This window comes from Salvelinus fontinalis, chromosome 8 (assembly GCF_029448725.1).
Source record: "Salvelinus fontinalis isolate EN_2023a chromosome 8, ASM2944872v1, whole genome shotgun sequence".
Lineage (NCBI taxonomy): Eukaryota > Metazoa > Chordata > Actinopteri > Salmoniformes > Salmonidae > Salvelinus > Salvelinus fontinalis.
The window spans coordinates 40,457,301-40,484,526 of record NC_074672.1 but is presented as its reverse complement, the minus strand read 5'-3'; the positions used below and the strand labels follow the sequence as shown (position 1 = coordinate 40,484,526).

At 44.3% G+C, this 27,226-nt stretch overlaps 1 protein-coding gene across 10 annotated transcripts in view; it reads left to right on the top strand.

The window, feature by feature from the left end:
- The window catches only part of LOC129861239 (extracellular sulfatase Sulf-2-like), a 396,100-nt gene that overhangs the window by 333,673 nt on the left and 35,201 nt on the right, over positions 1 to 27,226 (top strand). For all 10 annotated transcript variants that reach the window (XM_055932475.1, XM_055932471.1, XM_055932474.1 and 7 more), the window contains 4 exons: positions 3,424 to 3,575; positions 4,987 to 5,156; positions 21,239 to 21,389; positions 26,577 to 26,752. In XM_055932475.1, coding sequence (XP_055788450.1) covers positions 3,424 to 3,575; positions 4,987 to 5,156; positions 21,239 to 21,389; positions 26,577 to 26,752 — 649 coding nt within the window. The remainder of the gene's footprint in view (positions 1 to 3,423; positions 3,576 to 4,986; positions 5,157 to 21,238; positions 21,390 to 26,576; positions 26,753 to 27,226) is intronic.

The following is a 27,226-nucleotide window of genomic DNA, read 5'->3' as shown; positions in this document are numbered from 1 at the left end:
GGACTACTACCCCCTATTATCTACAGGATATAGTGGACTACTACCCCCTATTATCTACAGAGTATAGTGGACTACTACCCCCTATTATCTACAGAGTATAGTGGACTACTACCCCCTATTGTCTACAGAGTATAGTGGACTACTACCCCCTATTATCTACAGAGTATAGTGGACTACTACCCCCTATTATCTACAGAGTATAGTGGACTACTACCCCCTATTATCTACAGAGTATAGTGGACTACTACCCCCTATTATCTACAGGATATAGTGGACTACTACCCCCTATTATCTACAGAGTATAGTGGACTACTACCCCCTATTATCTACAGGATATAGTCCACTACTACCCACTATTATCTACAGGATATAGTGGACTACTACCCCCTATTATCTACAGGATATAGTGGACTACTACCCCCTATTATCTACAGAGTATAGTCCACTACTACCCCCTATTATCTACAGAGTATAGTGGACTACTACCCCCTATTATCTACAGGATATAGTGGACTACTACCCCCTATTATCTACAGAGTATAGTGGACTACTACCCCCTATTATCTACAGAGTATAGTGGACTACTACCCCCTATTATCTACAGAGTATAGTGGACTACTACCCTAGGGGCCCTGGTCAAAGGTGGTGCACTATAAAATAAATAGGGTGCCATTTGGGACTCAGTCTGAGTCTCTTTCAGAGTGGACGGCCATTCGGAACGCAGTCTGAGTCTCTCTCAGAGTGGACGGCCAATCGGTACGCAGTCTGAGTCTCTCTCAGAGTGGACGGCCAATCGGTACGCAGTCTGAGTCTCTCTCAGAGTGGACGGCCAATCGGTACGCAGTCTGAGTCTCTCTCAGAGTGGACAGCCATTCTCTGGCAGACCTTGCTGTTTCATCCAGACAGACGCTGACATTCATAGGTTTCTTTACTAATGCAATAGTTACTTTTACATTAGATACAGTACTTGGCCCCCAGCCATAACAGAGAGAGAAGTCCTTTAAGGAGCCAGCTCTTACATTCCCTTTGTCCTGTTCTCCAGAAATCACAGAACTTACAGGAAAAGAACACACACGCTCATTCACACACATTCCATTCCTTTATTTATTTTTGCACACACATTCACTCACTATCAAAACCCTTATTTGAAGATGTGGTTATGTGCTTGCTTTGAAGTTACACCTTTGTGACTCATTCCAAATGAAAGGGGAGGCGCTGCACAGCACTGCAGTGGTATAATTTCATCACACACATGATTAGAAATCTAGATAAGAAATGTAAAAAAAAAAACTCAAGAGAATCTCAATCGGTTTTACACTCGGTGACATGCTGTAACATCTGTTCCAAGCAGTCTCCCTAGAAATCCTCCACGTTACTACTGACGGACACCAAAGCCCACATCGGTCTACACTGTGTCTGTGTTGTGTATCGTCCATGTCCTGCCTCTCCACAACAACCAAACACTACCTCAACCAAAGGCCTCCTGCCATGCTAAAACCTATCAGCTCTCCATGTTAACGTTAAACCACTGAAGAAGTCTCCCTCCCCCGGAGCCATACGCCTGGGCAGGGGCCTATCCTATTATTCATTATGATTTGAAAGGCAACACTGATCCTAGATCACCATTCAGACACTTTGTGAATACGGTCTGATGTAGGTAGTGTGTTCTCCCTCAGCTACTGCCTGCTGATCCAACAGGAGAGGAGCAAATCAGATCAGAATTCTGTCTCTAGCATTTATCCAGACAGACTCAATAGTAGTTGTAGTAGTGGGAGTAACAGAAGCAGTAGTAGTAGTAGAAACAGTAGTAGTAGTAGTAGTAGTAGTAATAGTAGCAGTAGTAGTAGTAGTAGCAGCAGTAGTAGTAGGAGTAGTAGTAGTAGTAATAGTAGTAGTAATAGTAGCAGTAGCAGTAGTAGTAGTAGTAGTAGTATTAGTAGTAGTAGTAGTAATAGTAGCAGTAGTAGTAGTAGTAGCAGCAGTAGTAGTAGTAGAAACAGTAGTAGTAGTAGTAGTAGTAGTAATAGTAGCAGTAGTAGTAGTAGTAGCAGCAGTAGTAGTAGGAGTAGTAGTAGTAGTAATAGTAGTAGTAATAGTAGCAGTAGCAGTAGTAGTAGTAGTAATAGTAGTAGTAGTAGTAGTAGTATTAGTAGTAGTAGTAGTAATAGTAGTAGTAGCAGTAGTAGTAGTAGTAGTAATAGTAGCAGTAGTAGTAGTAGTAATAGTACCAGTAGTAGTAGTAGTAGTAGCAGTAGTAGCAGCAGCAGTAGCAGCAGCAGTAGTAGCAGTAGTAATAGTAATAGTAGCAGTAGTAGTAGTAGTAGTAATAGTAGTAGCAGCAGTAGTAGTAGTAGAAACAGTAGTAGTAGTAGTAGTAGTAGTAATAGTAGCAGTAGTAGTAGTAGTAGCAGCAGTAGTAGTAGGAGTAGTAGTAGTAGTAATAGTAGCAGCAGTAGTAGTAGGAGTATGAGTAGTAGTAGTGGTAGTAGTAGCAGTAGTAGTAGCAGTAGCAGCAATAGTAGTGATAGTAATAGTAGTAGTAGTAGCAGTAGTAATAGTAGCAGGAGTAGTAGTAGTAATAGTAGTAGTAGCAGTAGTAGTAGTGGTAGTAGTAGCAGTAGTAGCAGCAGTAGTAGCAGCAGTAGTAGCAGTAGTAGTAATAGTAGCAGTAGTAGTAGTAGTAATAGTACCAGTAGTAGTAATAGTAGTAGTAGCAGTAGTAGTAGTAATAGTAGCAGTAGTAGCAGTAGTAGCAGTAGCCGCAGCAGTAGTGATAGTAATAGTAGTAGTAGTAGTACTAGTAGTAGTAGCAGCAGTAGTAGCAGCAGTAGTAGTAGTAGTAGTAGTAGTAATAGTAGCAGCAGTAGTAGTAGTAGTAATAGTAGTAGTAGTAGTGGTAGTAGTAGCAGTAGTAGCAGCAGCAGTAGCAGTAGTAGTAGTAGTAGTAATAGTAATAGTAGTAGTAGTAGTAATAGTAGTAGTAGCAGTAGTAGTAGTGGTAGTAGTAGCAGCAGTAGTAGTAGTAGTTATCGTAGTAGCAGTAGCAGCAGAAGCTGTACTATCAGTAGTAGCAGTAGCAGCAGAAGCTGTACTATCAGTAGCAGCAGAAGCTGTACTATCAGTAGCAGCAGTAGCAATTGGACAGCAATAGCCTTTTATTTCCTCTGCTTATGTTTTCATCGATCTGTCTGTTTGTTAGTTAGTTCACTACACCGCCAACAGTTGAATCATGACTATTGATGTACTTGTCTGTGACATTTAGCCCTCCACCTCCAACACCCAGCCTTCCCTCCCTCTATCCCTCCCCCCTCCCTCCACCCTTCAACAAGAAAAACGATTCATAAATTGTGCAGATGAAACTAATTAGATTTGATGTAACTAAGATAATTGAATGACCTTTTATGCCTGTGCCCCACCATGCAGGCTTCTTTGGGAAGTACCTGAATGAGTACAACGGTTCCTATATTCCTCCTGGATGGAGAGAGTGGGTGGGGCTGGTCAAGAACTCCCGTTTCTACAACTACACCCTGTGCAGGAATGGAGTCCGCGAGAAACATGGCTGCGAGTACCCTAAGGTCTGTATAATACGTACGTACGTGCGTGAGTGCGTGCGTGTGTGTGTGTGCGTGCGTGCGTGCGTGTGTGTGTGCGTGCGTGTGCGTGTGTGTGTGTGTTCTTTCTCTCGTGCTGTGCCCTGCCTGTGAGTTATCCATCTCAACTGAGTTTGCCAGTGTAATCCTCATCAATCAGTCAAGGACTTTTCATTGTCCTACATTTACTCCTCTTCTCTCAATATATTTCCCAACAGTATAGATGTATCTATCTGTCCTGTTTCCCAACACCACCTGGCCCCAGTTTAGTTCCAATTGTGCCTGCCAACCCTTGCCAGGAATGGGTGCCTCCCACAGAAGAGAGGGAAGGGAGGGGAAAACTGGAGGAAGGGAGTGGAGGGGTGGTTTGGTTTATGGCATGAACACTGCCCTGCAGTTGTACACAACCTGTTCACTAAAGGCCTCCTCTCCATCACCCACTGGCACTATGAGAGAGAGAGAGAGAGAGAGAGAGAGAGAGAGAGAGAGAGAGAGAGAGAGAGAGAGAGAGAGAGAGAGAGAGAGAGAGAGAGAGAGAGAGAGAGAGAGAGAGGGGGGTGGAGAGAGAGAGAGGGAGAGAGGGAGAGAGGGAGAGAGAGAGACGGGGAGGAAGATGAGTGTGGAGTTCTGACTGCATATTCCCCTTGACTTGGTCTCAGAGGGGGAACCCTGGTCCTTGTCATTCCTTCAGTCGGCTTGGTCTCAGAGGTGGAACCCTGGTCCTTGTCATTCCTTCAGTCGGCTTGGTCTCAGAGGTGGAACCCTGGTCCTTTGCATTCCTTCAGTCGGCTTGGTCTCAGAGGTGGAACCCTGGTCCTTTGCATTCCTTCAGTCGGCTTGGTCTCAGAGGTGGAACCCTGGTCCTTGGCATTCCTTCAGTCGGCTTGGTCTCAGAGGGGGAACCCTGGTCCTTGTCATTCCTTCAGTCGGCTTGGTCTCAGAGGTGGAACCCTGGTCCTTTGCATTCCTTCAGTCGGCTTGGTCTCAGAGGTGGAACCCTGGTCCTTGTCATTCCTTCAGTCGGCTTGGTCTCAGAGGTGGAACCCTGGTCCTTGTCATTCCTTCAGTCGGCTTGGTCTCAGAGGTGGAACCCTGGTCCTTGGCATTCCTTCAGTCGGCTTGGTCTCAGAGGTGGAACCCTGGTCCTTGGCATTCCTTCAGTCTCCATTGTCATGTCTGCATAGAGAGAGGGATCTCTTTGAAGACATTGTTAACTGTAGTAGAACAGCAGCTCCACCTGTGAAGTGATGAAACGTTTTCATTCAAACTAGCAAAGGGTAATTGCAAAAAGCATTTCAGGAGAATCAAGCTGATACACAGACATTTGTGGAAAGTGCATTTACTGATGTCCCAATTCATTGTGTGGGTGTTAAATCAGCGTTTCGTCCTTCTGCAGGACTACTTTACGGACCTCATCACAGAGGACGGCATCAACTACTTCCGCTCGTCTAAGAGGATGTACCCTCACCGGCCAGTGATGATGGTGATGAGCCATGCAGCCCCCCATGGGCCGGAGGACTCAGCACCTCAGTACAGCACTGCCTTTCCCAACGCATCCCAGCACATGTGAGTGTCTGACACACACACACACACACACACACACACACACACACACACACACACACACACACACACACACACACACACACACACACACACACACACACACACACACACACACACACACACACACACACACACTGAAATGGGTTTACTGTGTAAGGGAAACAAGATCATAACATCAATCTGACTCATGCACTTGCAAAAACAGAACATGAACCTTTTATGCAGGGAGGTTTTTATCGAATGGAGGCTTGGATGTGAGGCTATCGGGTATAAAACAAGGTATCTTGCATCAATGAGTAATGTTGAGAAATAGATATGATTCTTAGAAAAATATGTATTTGTTGTTCTCTCCTTCTCAGAACTGTGTCTCTCTTAAAGGCCTAGTGCAGTCAAAAACATGATTTCCTGTGTTCTATATATACACAGTGCCAGTCAAAAGTTTGGACATACCTACTCATTCAAGGGTTTTTCTTTATTTTTACTATTTTCTACATTGTAGAATAATGGTGAAGGCATCAACACTATGACATAGCACATATGGAATTATGTAGTAGCCAAAAAAAATGTCATCTTATTTTATATTTGAGATATTCAAAGTAGCCGCTCTTTGCCTTGATGACAGTTTTGCAAATTTTTTGAATTTTCTCAACCAGCTTCACGAGGTAGTCACCAGGAATGTGTTTCAAATAACAGGTGTGCCTTGTTAAAAGTTCATTTGTGGAATTTCTTTCCTTCTTAATGTGCTTGGGCCAATCAGTTGTGTTGTGACAAGGTAGAGGTGGTATACAGAATATATCCCTATTTGGTATAAGACCGAGTCCATATAATGGCAAGAACAGCTCAAATAAGAGAAATGACAGTCCATCATTACTTTAAGACATGAAGGTCAGTCAATACGGAAAATGTCAAGAACATTGAAAGTTTCTTCAAGTGCAGTCGCAAAAACCATCAAGTGCTATGATGAAACTGGCTCTCATGAGGATCGCCACAATAAAGGAAGACCCAGAATTACCTCCGCTGCAGAGGATAAGGTTATTAGAGTTACCAGCCTCAGAAATTGCAACCCAAATAAATGCTTCACAGAGTTCAAGTAACAGACACATCTCAACATTAACTGTTCAGAGGAGACTGCGTGAATCAGGCCTTCCTGGTCAAATTGCTGCAAAGAAACCACTACTAACGGACACCAATAATAAGAAGAGACTAGCTTGGGCCAAGAAACACGAGCAATGGACATTAGACCGGTAGAAATCTGTCCTTTGTCCTTGAAATCTGTCCTTGAGAAACAGAGTAGGTGAACGGATGATCTCCGCATATGTGGTTCCCACTGTGAAGCATGGAGGAGGAGGTGTGACGTGTGGGAGTGCTTTACTGGTGACACTGTCAGTGATTTATTTAGAATTCAAGGCACACTTAACCAGCATAGCTACCACAGCATTCTGCAGCAATATGGCATCCCATCTGGTTTGCGCTTAGTGGGACTATCATTTGTTTTTCAACAGGACAATGACCCAACACACCTCCAGGCTGTGTAAGAGCTATTTGACCAAGAATGAGAAGAGTGATGGAGAGCTGCATCAGATGACCTGGCCTCCACAATCACCCGACTTCCACCAAATTGAGATGGTTTGAGATGAGTTGGACAGCAGAGTGAAGGAAAAGCAGCCAACAAGTGCTCAGCATGTGTGGGAACTCCTTCAAGGCTGTTGGAAAAGCATTCCAGGTGAAGCTGGTTGAGAGAATGCCAAGAGTGTGCAAAGCTGTCATCAAGGCAAAGAGTGGCTACTTTGAAGAATCTAAAATCTAAAATATATTTTGATTTGTTTTAACACTTTTTTGGTTACTACATGATTCCATATGTGTCTTCTTTTTATTATTCACAATGTAGAAAATAGTAAAAATAAAGAAAAACCCTTGAATGAGTAGGTGTGTCCAAACATTTGACTTGTACTGTACAAACCTATCTGCCAGTTTCCCACTCAGACCACTCCCAGAGAGTCCTAACAACATTCTTGCTTGAGAAATTGCTCTTTGCTAAGAAGCTATTTATTTATTGACAATTTTAATTGAAAACAATCACAGTAAGGTACGTACATAATTGTTACGCGGGAATGATTTGATAATAGGATAAAAATGGCTGCATTGGACCTTTAACATTGTCTTCAAGTAAAGACAAAAATCTGCTCCAGTGAGCAGTGTGTAACCTTCCCCAGAATACCCCCCCCCTCTCTCTCTGCTAATGTGCTGCTTGGCAGAGCTGGTAACAGTGGAACATCTCTCTCTCTCTCTCTCTCTCTCTCTCTCTCTCTCTCTCTCTCTCTCTCTCTCTCTCTCTCTCTCTCTCTCTCTCTCTCTCTCTCTTGCACTCTCTCTCTCTGTCTCTCTCTCTCTCTCTTGCACTCTCTCTCTCTGTCTCTCTCTCTCTCTCTCTCTCTCTTGCACTCTCTCTCTCTCTCTCTTTCCCTCTTTCTGTCTCTCTCTCTGTCTCTCTCTCTGTCACTCTCTTTCTCTCTCTCTCAATTTAATTTCAATTTAAGGGGCTTTATTGGCATGGGAAACGTGTTTACAAGCAAGTGAAATAGATAATAAACAAAAGTAAAATCTCTCTCTCCCTCTCTTTCTCTCCCTCTCTCTTTCTCTCTCTTGCACTCTCTCTCTCTTTCTCTCTCTCTCTGTCTATTCTTTTCTTCTCTTTCTCTCTCTCGCTCTCTCTTTTGAATTGTATCTTCTTATTTCTCTCTCCCACTCTCCCTTCCTTTCTCTCGCTCTCTTTCTCTCTGTCTCTCTTCCTTTCTTCTCTCTCTCTCCATTCAATTCAGTTCAAAGGGATTTATTGGCATGGTAAACATATGTTTGCATTGCCAAAGAAATGTCTCTCTCTCTTTCCTCTCTCTCAATGTGTCTCTCTTTCCTCTCTCTCGCATTCTCTCTGTCTTCCCTCTGTCTCACACTCTCTCTATGTCTCTCTCTCTCTCTGGCAGATGACTCCTATTTCTAGCACTGTGCTAATTGCCCACCATCTGGGCCTAGTCTTCTGTCCCCTCTCTTCCCTCTTCCTATCTCTCTCTCCATCTCTCCCTCTCTCCATCTCTCCCTCTCTCCATCTCTCCCTCTCTCGCTCTCCCTCTCTCCATCTCTCCCTCTCTCCATCTCTCCCTCTCTCCCTCTCTCCATCTCTCCCTCTCTCGCTCTCCCTCTCTCCATCTCTCCCTCTCTCGCTCTCTCCCTCTCTCCATCTCTCCCTCTCTCCATCTCTCCCTCTCTCCATCTCTCCCTCTCTCGCTCTCCCTCTCTCGCTCTCCCTCTCTCCATCTCTCCCTCTCTCCCTCTCTCCCTCTCTCCATCTCTCCCTCTCTCGCTCTCCCTCTCTCTTCCCCCCTCCGTCTCGGCACACACCAGTAAACTTGCTACAGGCATGTCCCTCAGGGCTTAGCAGTACCATTCTCAGCCATGCTTATCCAACACTCGGGGTTGTGTATGTGTAAGTGCACTCTGTTGGCTTTCCCTCCTGCCTCTGAACAAACACTTGTTCACTTTCTCTAACACTCAAACACACGCACACATACTAATGCACACATCAACACACATTGTATCACTGCTCTGTGCTTAAGATTTAGAGGCAGAATCAGCTTGTAGCAAATGCGCTCGCTGTGTCTCTGAACTGGGCACAGATTAGCAGGCATGCCATAGCCCTGCCTGGACAAAACACTACACGCCACCACACTACATTACACTACCCCACACTACATACCACCACACTACACTACACTACACCACACTACATACCACCACACTACATTACACTACACCACACTACATACCACCACACTACATTACACTACACCATACTACATACCACCACACTACATTACACTACACCACACTACATACCACCACACTACACTACACTACACCACACTACATACCACCACACTACACTACACTACACCACACTACATACCACCACACTACATTACACTACACCACACTACATACCACCACACTACATTACACTACACCACATTACATACCACCACACTACACTACACTACACCACACTACATACCAACACACTACACTACACTACACCACACTACATATCACCACACTACATTACACTACCCCACACTACATACCACCACACTACATTACACTACACCACACTACATACCACCACACTACATACCACCACACTACATTACACTACACTACACTACACTGCACTACACTACATTACACTACACCACACTACATACCACCACACTACATTACACTACACCACACTACATACCACCACACTACATATCACCACACTACATTACACTACACTACACTACACTGCACTACACTACATTACACTACATACCACCACACTACATTACACTACACCACACTACATACCACCACACTACATTACACTACACCACACTACATACCACCACACTACATTACACTACACCACACTACATACCACCACACTACACTACACTACACTACACTACACCACACTACATACCACCACACTACACTACACTACACTACACTACACCACACTACATACCACCACACTACATACCACCACACTACATTACACTACACCACACTACATACCACCACACTACATTACACTACACGACACTACATACAACCACACTACACTACACCACACTACATACCACCACACTACATTACACTACACTACACTACACCACACTACATACCACCACACCACATTACACTACACCACACTACATACCACCACACTACACTACACTACACTACACTACATACCACCACACTACATTACACTACCCCACACTACATACCACCACACTACATTACACTACACTACATTACACTACACTACACTACATACCACCACACTACATTACACTACCCCACACTACATACCACCACACTACATTACACTACACCACACTACATACCACCACACTACATTACACTACACTACATTACACTACACTACACTACATACCACCACACTACATTACACTACCCCACACTACATACCACCACACTACATTACACTACCCCACACTACATACCACCACACTACATTACACCACACTACATACCACCACACTACATTACACTACCCCACACTACATACCACCACACTACATTACACTACACCACACCACACTACATACCATTACACTATACTACACTACATTACACTACACTACATTACACTACACTACACTACATTACACCACACTACACTACACTACACCACACTACACTACATTACACTACACCACACCACACTACATACCATTACACTATACTACACTACATTACACTACACTACATTACACTACACTACATTACACTACACCACACCACACTACATACCATTACACTATACTACACTACACCACACTACACTACATACCACCACACTACATTACACTACACCACACTACATACCATTACACTACACACCACTACACTACCCCACACTACATTACACCACACTACATACCACCACACTACATTACACCACACTACACTACGCTACACTACACTACACTACACCACACTACATACCACCACACTACCCCACACTACACACCACTACACACCACTACACTACACTACACTACACTACACTACACTACATTACACCACACTACGCCACACTACACTACACTACACTACACTACACTACGCCACACAACACCACACCACAGCACACTACATTACACCACACTACACTACCACTACACTACATTACACTACACTACACTACACTGCACTACACTACACCACACCACACTACACTACACTACACACCACTACACACCACTACACTACACCACACTACATTACACCACACTACATACCACCACACTACACCACACTACATTACACCACACTACATACCACCACACTACATTACACTACCCCACACTACACACCACTACACACCACTACACACCACTACACACCACTACACCACACTACATATCATTACACTACACACCACTACACTACCCCACACTACATCACACTACATACCATTACACTACATTACATCACACTATATACCACCACACTACACTACACTACACCACACTACACCACACTACACTACGCTACACTACACTACACTACACTACACTACACTACACTACACTACCCCACACCACACTACACTACATTACACCACACTACACTACACTACACTACACTACACTACACTACACTACACCACACCACACTACACTACACTACACCACACTACACTACACTACACTACACTACACTACACTACACTACACTACACTATACTACACTACACTACACTACACCACACTACACTACACCACACTACACTACACTACACCACACCACACTACACCACACCACACTACACCACACTACACCACACTACACTACACCACACCACACTACACCACACTACACCACACTACACTACACTACACACCACTACACTACACTACACTACACTACACTACCCCACACTACATTACACCACACTACATACCACCACACTACATTACACTACCCCACACTACACACCACTACACACCACTACACTACACTGCACTACACTACACTACGCCACACAACACTACGCCACACAACACTACACTACACTACACTGCACTACACTACACTACACTGCACTACACTACACTACACTGCACCACACTACACCACACTACACTACACTACACTACACTACACTACACTACACTACACACCACTACACCACACCACAGCACACCACCACACTACATTACACTACCCCACACTACACACCACTACACACCACTACACTACACTGCACTACACTCACTACACTACACTACACTACACTACACTACACTACACTATACCACATACCACCACACCACACCACAACACTGCAATAACTACACCACAGTACACTACACACCACTACACACAACCACACCACACCACTACACGACACTACACACCACTACACACAACCACACCACACCACTACACGACACTACACACCACTACACACAACCACACCTCACCACTACACGACACTACACACCACTACACACAACCACACCACGCCACTAGTGTAGTGTGGTGTAGTGGTGAGGTGTGGTTGTGTGTAGTGGTGTGTAGTGTCGTGTAGAAGGCCAGCATCCCGGAGTAACCTCTTCACTGTTGACGTTGAGACTGGTGTTTTGCTGGTACTATTTAATGAAGCTGCCAGTTGAGGACTTGTAATGTGTCTGTTTCTCAAACTAGACACTCTAATGTACTTGTCCTCTTGCTCAGTTATGCATCGGTGCCTCCCACTCTTTTTATTCTGGTTAGAGACAGTTTGCGCTGTTCTGTGAAGGGAGTAGTACACAGCGTTGTACGAGATCTTCAGTGTCTTGGCAATTTCTCACATGGAATAGCCTTCATTTCTCAGAACAAGAATAGACTGACGAGTTTCAGAGGAAAGTTCTTTGTTTCTGGCCATTTTGAGCCTGTAATCGAACCCACAAATGCTGATGCTCCAGATACTCAACTAGTCTAAAGAAGGACAGTTGTATTGCTTCTTTAATCAGAACAACAGTTTTCAGCTGTGCTAACATAATTGAAAAAGGGTTTTCTAATGATCAAATAGCCGTTTAAAATGATAAATTTGGATTAGCTAACACAACGTGCCATTGGAACACAGGAGTGATAGTTGCTGATAATGAGCCTCTGTATGCCTATGTAAATATTCCATAAAAAATCTGCCTTCTCCAGTTACAATAGTCATTTACCACATTAATAATGTCTCAGTGTATTTCTGAGCAATTTGATGTTATTTTTATGGACAAAAATGTGACCCCACACTTTTGAACAGTAGTGTGTATATATACATATATATATATATACAGTACCAGTCAAAAGTTTGGACACACCTACTCATTCAAGGGTTTTTCTTTATTTTCACTATTTTCTACATTTTAGAATAATAGTGAAGACATCAAAACTATGAAATAACACATATGGAATCATGTATTAACCAAAAAAGTGTTAAACAAATCAAAATACATTTTAGATTCTTCAAAGTAGCCACCCTTTGCCTTGATGACAGCTTTGCTTACTCTTGGCATTCTCTAAACCAGCTTCACCAGGAATGCTTTTCCAACAGTCTCGAAGGATTTCCCACATATGCTGAGCACTTGTTGGCTGCTTTTCCTTCACTGCGGTCCAACTCATCCAAAACCATCTCAATTGGGTTGAGGTCGGGTGATTGTGGAGGCCAGGTCATCAGAGGTAATATGGACTTGGTATTTCACAAAATAGGGCCATCTTCTGTATACCACCCCTACCTTGTCAAAACACATCTGATTGGCTCAAATGCATTAAGAAGGAAAGACATTCCACAAATGTACTTTTAAGATGGCACACCTGTTAATTGAAACACATTCCAGGTGACTACCTCATGAAGCTGCTTGGTGGATACTAATGGCTTTTAAATGAGTATTTCACTGACTCTGCCATCATTCTACACTGAACAAAAACATACAGTGCATTCAGAAAGTATTCAGACCCCTTGACATTTCCACATTTTGTTACGTTACAGCCTTATTCTAAAATTGATTAAATTGTTTTCCCCCTCATCAATCTACACACAATACCCCATAATGACAGAGCAAAAACAGTTTTAGGTGCATTTTAGGAAACTCCAAGCAGGCTGTCATGTGCCTTTTACTGAGGAGTGGCTTCTGTCTGGCCACTCTACCATAAAGGCCTGATTGGTAGAGTGCTGCAGAGATGGTTGTCCTTCTGGTAATTCTCCCATCTCCACAAAGGATCTCTGGAGCTCTGTCAGAGTGACCATCGAGTTCTTGGTCACCTCCCTGACCAAGGCCCTTCTCCCCAGATTTCTCAGTTTGGCTGGGCGTCCAGCTCTAGGAAGAGTCTTGGTGGTTCCCAACTTCTTCCATTTAAGAATGATGGAGGCCACTGTGTTCTTGGGGACCTTCAATGCTGCAGAACATTTTTTGGTACCCTTCCCCAGATCTGTGCCTCGACCCAATCCTGTCTCGGAGCTCTACGGATAATTACTTCGACCTCATGGCTTGATTTTTGCTCTGACATGGACTGTCAACTGTGGGATCTTATATAGACAGGTGTCTGCCTTTCCAAATCATGCCTAATCAATTTAATTTACCACAGGTAGACTCTAATCAAGTTGTAGATTGGAAACCTGAGCGTAATTTTGAGTCTCATAGCAAAGGGTCTGAATACTTATGTAAATGTGATATTTCAGTTTTTTCCTTTTTATAAATTTGTTGACATTTCTATGGACCTGTTTCCACTTTTTCGTTATGGGGTATTGTGTGTAGATTGATGAGGATATTTTTTTATTTAATACATTATAGAATAAGGATGTAACGTAACAAAATGTGGAAAAAGTCAAGGGGTCTGAATACTTTCCGAATGCACTGTAAACGCTACATGCAACAATTTCAAAGAGTTTACTGAGTTATAGTTTAAAGGAAATCAGTCAATTTAAATACGTTCATTAGGCCCTAATCTATGGATTTCACATGACTGGGAATACAGATATGCATCACGGATACCTTATAAATGTTCTAATTCACACACTTATCAAGAGAACATCCCTGGTCATCCCTACTGCCTCTGACCTGACGGACTCACTAAACAGAAATGTTTGGTTTGTAAATGATGTCTGAGTGTTGGAGTGTGCCCCTGGCTATCCGTAAATTTAAAGAACAAGAAAATGATGCCGTCTGGTTTGCTTAATACGAGGAATTTGAAATGATTTACACATTTACTTTTGATACTTAAGTACATTTTAGCAAGTCCATTTTCTTTTGATACTGAAGTATATTTAAAACCAAATACTTTTAGACTTTTACTCAAGTAATATTTTACTGGGTGACTTTCACTTTTACTTGAGTCATTTTCTATTAAGGTATCTTTACATTTACTCAAGTATGACCATGTAGTACTTTTTCCACCACTGCCAAACCCCGACCTCTCTTTCATCAACACTCTATGCAAAAGTTTTTATGGTCTTCTCTGGAATTCGGCCTCCTCTGTGTTGCTCTCCACATCCCCCATTTTGTCCCACATCTGTGAAGCAGTACATTCTGTTGTGATAACATCATGTAGGTCCAATATTTGATTGGAGGTTAACTTTACAGTAATCAATCAACAACAATACACTGTCTTTCAAAGGGGCTTTACTTTTTACTTTGTCTCTCTCGTCCCAATAGCTATGGGCCATGGCATAAGGCATGGTTTCTTTGTCTCTCTCTCCCCATTAGCTATGGGCCATGGCATAAGGCATGGTTTCTTTGTCTCTCTCGTCCCAATAGCTATGGGCCATGGCATAAGGCATGGTTTCTTTGTCTCTCTCTCCCCATTAGCTATGGGCCATGGCATAAGGCATGGTTTCTTTGTCTCTCTCGCCCCAATAGCTATGGGCCATGGCATAAGGCATGGTTTCTTTGTCTCTCTCTCCCCAATAGCTATGGGCCATGGCATAAGGCATGGTTTCTTTGTCTCTCTCGTCCCAATAGCTATGGGCCATGGCATAAGGCATGGTTTCTTTGTCTCTCTCTCCCCAATAGCTATGGGCCATGGCATAAGGCATGGTTTCTTTGTCTCTCTCGCCCCAATAGCTATGGGCCATGGCATAAGGCATGGTTTCTTTGTCTCTCTCTCCCCAATAGCTATGGGCCATGGCATAAGGCATGGTTTCTTTGTCTCTCTCGTCCCAATAGCTATGGGCCATGGCATAAGGCATGGTTTCTTTGTCTCTCTCTCCCCAATAGCTATGGGCCATGGCATAAGGCATGGTTTCTTTGTCTCTCTCTCCCCATTAGCTATGGGCCATGGCATAAGGCATGGTTTCTTTGTCTCTCTCTCCCCAATAGCTATGGGCCATGGCATAAGGCATGGTTTCTTTGTCTCTCTCTCCCCAATAGCTATGGGCCATGGCATAAGGCATGGTTTCTTTGTCTCTCTCTCCCCATTAGCTATGGGCCATGGCATAAGGCATGGTTTCTTTGTCTCTCTCGTCCCAATAGCTATGGGCCATGGCATAAGGCATGGTTTCTTTGTCTCTCTCTCCCCAATAGCTATGGGCCATGGCATAAGGCATGGTTTCTTTGTCTCTCTCTCCCCAATAGCTATGGGCCATGGCATAAGGCATGGTTTCTTTGTCTCTCTCTCCCCAATAGCTATGGGCCATGGCATAAGGCATGGTTTCTTTGTCTCTCTCGCTCCCGCTCTGATCATGCTTATAATAATACCTTGTAATGCTTGTTAATGCTTTGTAACTTAACCTTTATGCCTTTTATAATTTTTGTTCATTTTACAATGATATTAAGTCTATTTGCCTTTGATAGACAACTCTCAGACTTTTCTTGGTAGTTTATTCCTGTAACTCTCTTGCATATTGCTAAATCATCTTTATGGAGTCAGGTAAACAATTTAATAGGCTAGTTGCATAGTCTTATCACGGATCGCATTCGAGGTATATATAATATACTGTACATACAGTATATGATAGATATTACCTCACTACAATGTGCCCTGGTCAAAAGTGGTGCACTATATATGGAATAGTGTAGGGTGCCAATTGCTCCTAATCAGTGTCAGCTGAGCCCGCTCTAATGCCACTCTCCCCTGCTCAGCACTGTGGTATTCTATGTGCTGCTGTTTACTTGCCTCAGAAGTACTCTGGATCTCTTTCCTCTGTAGAGTGCTTTAATCAGCTGGTGGCCTGTCAGCCTTCATTACGTTTCTCTGAGGAACTTTTCACTTTTTAAAGGACTAGGTTTTAGTTTCAGGCTCACTTTCCACACCGACTCTTCTCTCTCCTATAGTACTGAGTGTCACTGTGTCACAGTGTACTTCACCAACTCTGAGAACCCCTCCTTGCCTCTCATTAATTCATCAGAACACCCTTGGCCTCCCTATAGTTACCCCAATCATCCACCATGTCAAATCCCTCCGAACCCTCGTTCAGTTAGCCCTGCTTAGCTACACAGCTAGCACCCTTTAACTCCCAGTAATTAATCCCCCTGCACCATGGAAACCTCCTATCAAACCTCCCTCACTTCCTCCATCCATCAAAGACCTTATTGCCCCCTCCCCTCCCACCATAACCTCGTAACTTCACCCCTTCTCCCACCATGCCCTGGTGTCAAAACCCCTCTACAGCCCCCTATAGCATCCAATCTCCAACCGTGAAATTCCTCACTTTTCTATCTTCTCTGCAATTCCGTCTCCAACTCGGGTTATTGGAAGTTGTTCTGTGTGGGAGAGAGAGAAAAAACATGGTTGATTGCCTCTGAGACCCAGTGGTGATTGTCCCTGACCCCAACAATCCGATATTTCCCTCCCCTTTTAAGAGGAAATAGCTTAGCAGTTCAGAAGCAGCTGAAGTCTTAGACGTGAGAGAGACCTGCGAGGATTGAGCGGATTACACATGGTCCAATACAGTGGAGAGACCCAGCAGGGTGAGCGAGAAAGAGGAAGAGAAATGAAGGAGGAGAAAGATATAGAACAAGCTGCAGTCTCTCTCCCTTTTGGCCAAGACATTTACATGTACATTAGTCATTTAGCAGAGTGGCTAGGGGGTCTGGAGGTCTGGAGGAGGGCTATAGGGGGTCTGGAGGAGGTCTATAGGGGGTCTATAGGGGGTCTGGGGGTCTGGAGGAGGTCTATAGGGGATCTGGAGGAGGTCTATAGGGAGTCTATAGGGGGTCTGTAGGAGGTCTATGGGGGGTCTGATAGGGATCTGCTGGGAGTCTGGAGGAGGTCTATAGGGGGTTTATAGGGGGTCTATAGGGGGTCAGGAGGAGGTCTATAGGGGGTCTGGTAGGGATCTGCTGGGGGTCTGGAGGAGGTCTATAGGGGGTCTGGAGGAGGTCTATAGGCGGTCTGGAGGAGGTCTATAGGGGGTCTATAGGAGGTCTGGAGGAGGTCTATAGGGGGTCTGGAGGAGGTATATAGGGGGTCTGGAGGAGGTCTATAGGGGGTCTGATAGGGATCTGCTGGGGGTCTGGAGGAGGTCTATAGGGGGTCTGATAGGGATCTGCTGGGGGTCTGGAGGAGGTCTATAGGGGGTCTGGAGGAGGTCTATAGGGGGTCTGGAGGAGGTCTATAGGGGGTCTATAGGGGGTCTGGAGGAGGTCTATAGGGGGTCTGTAGGAGGTCTATAGGCAGTCCGGAGGAAGTCTATAGGGGGTCTGGAGGGGGTCTATAGGGGTCTATAGGGGGTCTGGAGGAGGTCTATAGGGGGTCTGTAGGAGGTCTATAGGCAGTCCGGAGGCAGTCTATAGAGGGTCTGGAGGGGGTCTATAGGGGTCTGGAGGAGGTCTATAGGGGGTCTGGAGGAGGTCTATAGGGGGTCTAGAGGGGGTCTATAGGGGTCTGGAGGTCTATAGGGGGTCTGGAGGAGGTCTAGAGAAGGTCTGCTGGGAGTATGGTGGGGGTCTCGTGGGGGTCTGGAGGAGGTCTAGAGGAGGTCTATAGGGGGTCTGCTGGGGGTCTGGAGGAGGTCTAGAGAAGGTCTGCTGGGAGTATGGTGGTGGTCTCGTGGGGGTCTGGTGGGGGTCTCGTGGGGGTCTGGTGGTGGCAGTAGCACTGGAAGCATGCTAAATCTTCCTTTAATCACAACAAAGCTGAGATAAACAAATGCAGCTGATCCTTTATCAGGATGTGCTGCCAACTGTCACAGCTGAAACACCACAGAGACCGTCTGGGAGAGATACCAAGGGAGAGAGGAAACACAGATACGGAGGGAAAGAGGGGGAGTAGTGGAGGGAGGGTGAGATGGAGGGAACAGGTGAGAGTGGAGGGAGTAACTCAATCACATGATAAGAGCCATTTGTTTTCTGGAGATAATTCAGATGGTGGTTATGCCCCCCCCTCCTGCTGTGTGTGTGTGTGTGTGTGTGTGTGTGTGTGTGTGTGTGTGTGTGTGTGTGTGTGTGTGTGTGTGTGTGTGTGTGTGTGTGCGTGCGTGCCTGCGTGCCTGCCTGCGTGCCTGCGTGCGTGCCTGCGTGCCTGCGTGCGTGTGTGCGTGCCTGCGTGCGTGCCTGCGTGCGTGCGTGCCTGCGTGCCTGCCTGCGTGCCTGCGTACGTGCCTGCGTGCGTGCAGGGCGGAGTAATGAAAGTCAGTGCTCCTAGTCATTAATCACAGACACAAATGCACGCATGCACACACACAAATCGGACACACACACACAACACCCTCCCACTGCACAACTCACAGGAGAGAGACAGTCTTTTTAATTTAACCAATGACCAGCCAGCCACCAGCCCCAATACATTTCCCTCCTCCCATTGTCCTAATATATACTTCTTGACCAAAAGTATGTGGACATCTCATTCACAAATCATGGGCATTAACATGGAGTTGGTCGCCCCTTTGCTGCTATAACAGCCTCCACTCTTCTGGGAAGGCTTTCCACTAGATGTTGGAACATTGCTACGGGGACTTGCTTCCATTCACCTACAAGAGCATTAGTGAGATCAGGCGCTGATGTTGGGCGATTAGGCATGGCTCGCAGTCAGCGTTCCAAATCTTCCCAAAGGTGTTTGATGTGGTTGAGGTCAGGGCTCTGTGCAGGCAAGACATGTTCTTCCACACCCATTTCAACAAACCATTTCTTTATGGACCTTGCTTTGTGCACAGGGGCATGTCATGCTGAAACAGGAAAGGGCCTTCCCCAAACAGGTGCCACAATGTTGGAAGCACAGAATCGTATAGAATGTCATTGTATGCTGTAGAGTTAATATTTCCCGCCACTGGAACTAATGGGTCCTAGCCCGAACCATGAAAAAAAGCCCGAGACCATTAATCCTCCTCCACCAAACTTTACAGGTGGCACTATGCATTCGAGCAAGAAGCATTCTCCTGGCATCCGCCGAACCAAGATTCTCCTCATTACAGGCCACACACGCACACAGTCACATACACACACGCAGTCACATACATGCACGTAGTCACACACACACGCACGCAGTCACACACACACGCACACAGTCACATACACACACGCAGTCACATACATGCACGCAGTCACACACACACGCACGCAGTCACACATGCACGCACACAGTCACATACACACACACACAGTCACATACACAAACGCAGTCACACACACACGCACGCAGTCACACACACACGCACGCAGTCACACACGCACGCACACAGTCACACACACACACGCAGTCACACACACACACGCAGTCACACACACGGACACAGTCACACACACACACAGTCACACACACGCACATAGTCACACACACACACACACGCAGTCACACACACGCACACAGTCACACACACACACGCAGTCACACACACGCACACAGTCACACACACACACGCGCGCAGTCACACACACACACACTCGCACACAGTCACACACACACACACTCGCACACAGTCACACACACACACACACACACACACACACACACACACACACACACACACACACACACACACACACACACACAGTCACACACACACACACACACACACACACACACACACACACACATACACACACACACACACAGGGGAGTATGTAGTGGAGGTGTTCCACCGAAGACAGTTGTATTTTTGTACAATATCGATCTAGTTAATTAAAGACAGACTAAACCATCACAACCAAGAACAATGGAATCACCTGCCAAGAACAATGGAATCACCTGCCAAGAACAATGGAATCACCTACCAAGAACAATGGAATCACCTACCAAGAACAATAGAATCACCTACCAAGAACAATAGAATCACCTACCAAGAACAATGGAATCACCTACCAAGAACAATGGAATCACCTACCAAGAACAGTGGAATCACCTACCTGTTTTCCATTACCCATTAATGCTCTATTTGGGTCAAGGGTTAATTGTAACGGGACTTTGTGTCTATGAGTGATCCCTCCACTCCTAAAGCGTAATTAAAACTCAAAGTCAAAAACTTTCAATGTATACTTTTGTCAATGTGTCAAAACGATGTCACTGAACTCCTCTGAACCCTTTTGCCCTCTGTCTTCTCTCAGCACTCCCAGCTACAACTATGCTCCGAACCCAGACAAGCACTGGATCATGCGTTACACTGGTTCCATGAAGCCCATCCACATGGAGTTCACCAACATGCTACAGAGGAAGAGGCTGCAGACTCTGCTCTCTGTGGACGACAGCGTGGAGAAGGTGAGCCTAGCTATCCCTTTATGGCTCTGTTGGTAGAGCATGGCGCTTGCAAGACCAGGGTTTTGTGTTCGATTCCCGGGGCCACCCTTATGTAAAATGTATGCGCGCATGACTGTAAGTTGCTTCAGATAAAAGTGTCTGCTAAATGGGATACATTATCATCATATATTATTAATTCTGCACGTTTCCATCTGTACCTGTCCATCACTACATAGCATTGACCTAGTAGAGACCATCAGTACATTCCATTGCCCCAGTAGAGACCATCAGTATGTTCCATTGCCCCAGTAGAGACCATCAGTATGTTCCATTGCCCCAGTAGAGACCATCAGTACGTTCCATTACCCTAGTAGAGACCATCAGTATGTTCCATTGCCCCAGTAGAGACCATCAGTATGTTCCATTGCCCCAGTAGAGACCATCAGTATGTTCCATTGCCCCAGTAGAGACCATCAGTATGTTCCATTGCCCCAGTAGAGACCATCAGTATGTTCCATTGCCCCAGTAGAGACCATCAGTATGTTCCATTGCCCCAGTAGAGACCATTAGTACATTCCATTGCCCCAGTAGAGACCATCAGTATGTTCCATTGCCCCAGTAGAGACCATCAGTATGTTCCATTGCCCCAGTAGAGACCATTAGTACATTCCATTGCCCCAGTAGAGACCATCAGTACATTCCATTGCCCCAGTAGAGACCATCAGTACATTCCATTGCCCCAGTAGAGACCATCAGTACATTCCATTGCCCCAGTAGAGACCATCAGTATGTTCCATTGCCCCAGTAGAGACCATCAGTATGTTCCATTGCCCTAGTAGAGACCATCAGTACATTCCATTGCCCCAGTAGAGACCATCAGTATGTTCCATTGCCCCAGTAGAGACCATCAGTATGTTCCATTGCCCCAGTAGAGACCATCAGTATGTTCCATTGCCCCAGTAGAGACCATCAGTACATTCCATTGCCCTAGTAGAGACCATCAGTATGTTCCATTGCCCCAGTAGAGACCATCAGTATGTTCCATTGCCCCAGTAGAGACCATCAGTATGTTCCATTGCCCCAGTAGAGACCATCAGTACATTCCATTGCCCCAGTAGAGACCATCAGTATGTTCCATTGCCCCAGTAGAGACCATCAGTATGTTCCATTGCCCCAGTAGAGACCATCAGTATGTTCCATTGCCCTAGTAGAGACCATCAGTACATTCCATTGCCCTAGTAGAGACCATCAGTATGTTCCATTGCCCCTAGTAGAGACCATCAGTATGTTCCATTGCCCCAGTAGAGACCATCAGTATGTTCCATTGCCCCAGTAGAGACCATCAGTATGTTCCATTGCCTCAGTAGAGACCATCAGTACATTCCATTGCCCCAGTAGAGACCATCAGTATGTTCCATTGCCCCAGTAGAGACCATCAGTACATTCCATTGCCCCAGTAGAGACCATCAGTATGTTCCATTGCCCCAGTAGAGACCATCAGTATGTTCCATTGCCCCAGTAGAGACCATCAGTATGTTCCATTGCCCCAGTAGAGACCATCAGTATGTTCCATTGCCCCAGTAGAGACCATCAGTATGTTCCATTGCCCCAGTAGAGACCATCAGTATGTTCCATTGCCCCAGTAGAGACCATCAGTATGTTCCATTTCCCCAGTAGAGACCATCAGTATGTTCCATTGCCCCAGTAGAGACCATCAGTATGTTCCATTGCCCTAGTAGAGACCATCAGTACATTCCATTGCCCCAGTAGAGACCATCAGTATGTTCCATTGCCCCAGTAGAGACCATCAGTATGTTCCATTGCCCCAGTAGAGACCATCAGTATGTTCCATTGCCCCAGTAGAGACCATCAGTATGTTCCATTGCCCTAGTAGAAACCATCAGTATCTGTCCTGTATTTATTCCTATCTGTTCTGTGTTCTAGATGTATAACACGCTATCTGTCCTGTTTTCAAGGTGTATAACATGCTATCTGTATTGTGTTCTAGGTGTATAACATGCTATCTGTATTGTGTTCTAGGTGTATAACATGCTATCTGTATTGTGTCCTAGGTGTATAACACGCTATCTGTACTGTGTTCTAGGTGTATAACATGCTATCTGTCCTGTTTTCTAGGTGTATAACATGCTATCTGTATTGTGTTCTAAGTGTATAACATGCTATCTGTATTGTGTTCTAGGTGTATAACATGCTATCTGTATTGTGTTCTAGGTGTATAACATGCTATCTGTCCTGTGTTCTAGGTGTATAACACGCTATCTGTATTGTGTTCTAGGTGTATAACATGCTCTCTGTCCTGTGTTCTAGGTGTATAACGCGCTATCTGTCCTGTTTTCTAGGTGTATAACACGCTATCTGTATTGTGTTCTAGGTGTATAACATGCTATCTGTCCTGTGTTCTAGGTGTATAACATGCTATCTGTCCTGTGTTCTAGGTGTATAACATGCTATCTGTCCTGTGATCTAGGTGTATAACATGCTATCTGTATTGTGTTCTAGGTGTATAACACGCTATCTGTATTGTGTTCTAGGTGTATAACACGCTATCTGTATTGTGTTCTAGGTGTATAACACGCTATCTGTATTGTGTTCTAGGTGTATAACATGCTATCTGTATTGTGTTCTAGGTGTATAACATGCTATCTGTCCTGTGTTCTAGGTGTATAACATGCTATCTGTATTGTGTTCTAGGTGTATAACATGCTATCTGTATTGTGTTCTATGTGTATAACATGCTATCTGTATTGTGTTCTAGGTGTATAACATGCTATCTGTCCTGTGTTCTAGGTGTATAACATGCTATCTGTATTGTGTTCTAGGTGTATAACACGCTATCTGTATTGTGTTCTAGGTGTATAACATGCTATCTGTCCTGTGTTCTAGGTGTATAACACGCTATCTGTATTGTGTTCTAGGTGTATAACATGCTATCTGTCCTGTGTTCTAGGTGTATAACACGCTATCTGTATTGTGTTCTAGGTGTATAACATGCTATCTGTCCTGTATTCTAGGTGTATAACATGCTATCTGTCCTGTGTTCTAGGTGTATAACACGCTATCTGTATTGTGTTCTAGGTGTATAACATGCTATCTGTCCTGTGTTCTAGGTGTATAACATGCTATCTGTCCTGTGTTCTAGGTGTATAACATGCTATCTGTATTGTGTTCTGGGTGTATAACATGCTATCTCTATTGTGTTCTAGGTGTATAACATGCTATCTGTATTGTGTTCTAGGTGTATAACATGCTCTCTGTCCTGTGTTCTAGGTGTATAACACGCTATCTGTATTGTGTTCTAGGTGTATAACATGCTATCTGTATTGTGTTCTAGGTGTATAACATGCTATCTGTATTGTGTTCTAGGTGTATAACATGCTATCTGTCCTGTGTTCTATGTGCATAACACGCTATACGTCCTGTGTTCTGGGTGTATAACATGCTATCTGTATTGTGTTCTAGGTGTATAACATGCTACCTGTCCTGTGTTCTAGGTGTATAACATGCTATCTGTATTGTGTTCTAGGTGTATAACATGATATCTGTATTGTGTTCTAGATGTATAACATGCTATCTGTATTGTGTTCTAGGTGTATAACATGCTATCTGTATTGTGTTCTAGGTGTATAACATGATATCTGTATTGTGTTCTAGGTGTATAACATGCTATCTGTCCTGTGTTCTAGGTGTATAACACGCTATCTGTATTGTGTTCTAGGTGTATAACACGCTATCTGTATTGTGTTCTAGGTGTATAACATGCTATCTGTATTGTGTTCTAGGTGTATAACATGCTATCTGTATTGTGTTCTAGGTGTATAACATGCTATCTGTATTGTGTTCTAGGTGTATAACATGCTATCTGTCCTGTGTTCTATGTGTATAACACGCTATACGTCCTGTGTTCTGGGTGTATAACATGCTATCTGTATTGTGTTCTAGGTGTATAACATGCTACCTGTCCTGTGTTCTAGGTGTATAACATGCTATCTGTATTGTGTTCTAGGTGTATAACATGATATCTGTATTGTGTTCTAGATGTATAACATGCTATCTGTATTGTGTTCTAGGTGTATAACATGCTATCTGTATTGTGTTCTAGGTGTATAACATGCTATCTGTATTGTGTTCTAGGTGTATAACATGCTATCTGTCCTGTGTTCTAGGTGTATAACACGCTATCTGTATTGTGTTCTAGGTGTATAACATGCTATCTGTATTGTGTTCTAGGTGTATAACATGCTATCTGTCCTGTTTTCTAGATGTATAACACGCTATCTGTATTGTGTTCTAGGTGTATAACATGATATCTGTATTGTGTTCTAGGTGTATAACACGCTATCTGTATTGTGTTCTAGGTGTATAACATGCTATCTGTAATGTGTTCTAGGTGTATAGCATGCTATCTGTATTGTGTTCTAGGTGTATAACATGCTATCTGTAATGTGTTCTAGGTGTATAACATGCTATCTGTCCTGTGTTCTAGGTGTATAACATGCTATCTGTATTGTGTTCTATATGTATAACATGCTATCTGTATTGTGTTCTAGGTGTATAACATGATATCTGTATTGTGTTCTAGGTGTATAGCATGCTATCTGTATTGTGTTCTAGGTGTATAACATGATATCTGTATTGTGTTCTAGGTGTATAACATGCTACCTGTCCTGTGTTCTAGGTGTATAACATGCTATCTGTATTGTGTTCTAGGTGTATAACATGATATCTGTATTGTGTTCTAGGTGTATAACACGCTATCTGTATTGTGTTCTAGGTGTATAACACGCTATCTGTATTGTGTTCTAGGTGTATAACACGCTATCTGTATTGTGTTCTAGGTGTATAACATGCTATCTGTATTGTGTTCTAGGTGTATAACATGCTATCTGTATTGTGTTCTAGGTGTATAACATGATATCTGTATTGTGTTCTAGGTGTATAACACGCTATCTGTATTGTGTTCTAGGTGTATAACATGCTATCTGTATTGTGTTCTAGGTGTATAACATGCTATCTGTCCTGTGTTCTAGGTGTATAACACGCTATCTGTCCTGTGTTCTAGGTGTATAACATGCTATCTGTCCTGTGTTCTAGGTGTATAACACGCTATCTGTATTGTGTTCTAGGTGTATAACATGCTATCTGTATTGTGTTCTAGGTGTATAACATGCTATCTGTATTGTGTTCTAGGTGTATAACATGCTGGCTGAGACTGGAGAACTGGACAACACATATATCATCTACACAGCTGACCATGGCTACCACATTGGTCAGTTTGGCCTGGTCAAGGGCAAGTCCATGCCCTACGAGTTTGACATTCGAGTACCCTTCTACATCCGAGGGCCCAACGTGGAGGCAGGAGCCAGGTAAGGTTCTAGGGGCTGTTGTATCATATGGCTGTAAGGGTGCTGATCTGTGGATGACGTAACCCCTGTGGAACTGATCCATACATTCTAACATCAAACCTTTTGTGTCATTATACATCCTCCAAATCCTCTACATAGCTGCTCTATCCCCCTGATCCCACCGTAAGGAGAGAGAGAGAGAGAGAGAGAGAGAGAGAGAGAGAGAGAGAGAGAGAGAGAGAGAGAGAGAGAGAGAAAGAGAGAGAGAAAGAGAGAGAGAGAGAGAGAGAGAGAGAGAGAGAGAGAGAGAGAGAGAGAGAGAGAGAGAGAGAGAGAGATCTATATTTATATTACAATAGAAGAACAGGAACATCTGCCTGATCACAGAGGGAGTGACTTTGTTTTGCTCTTTTTGTTTGGATGATTTAGACTGTCAGTTGAACATCACCATTCAGTGTTAAGTCCTCTAGTGCCAGGGGACACTCAGACGCTCCA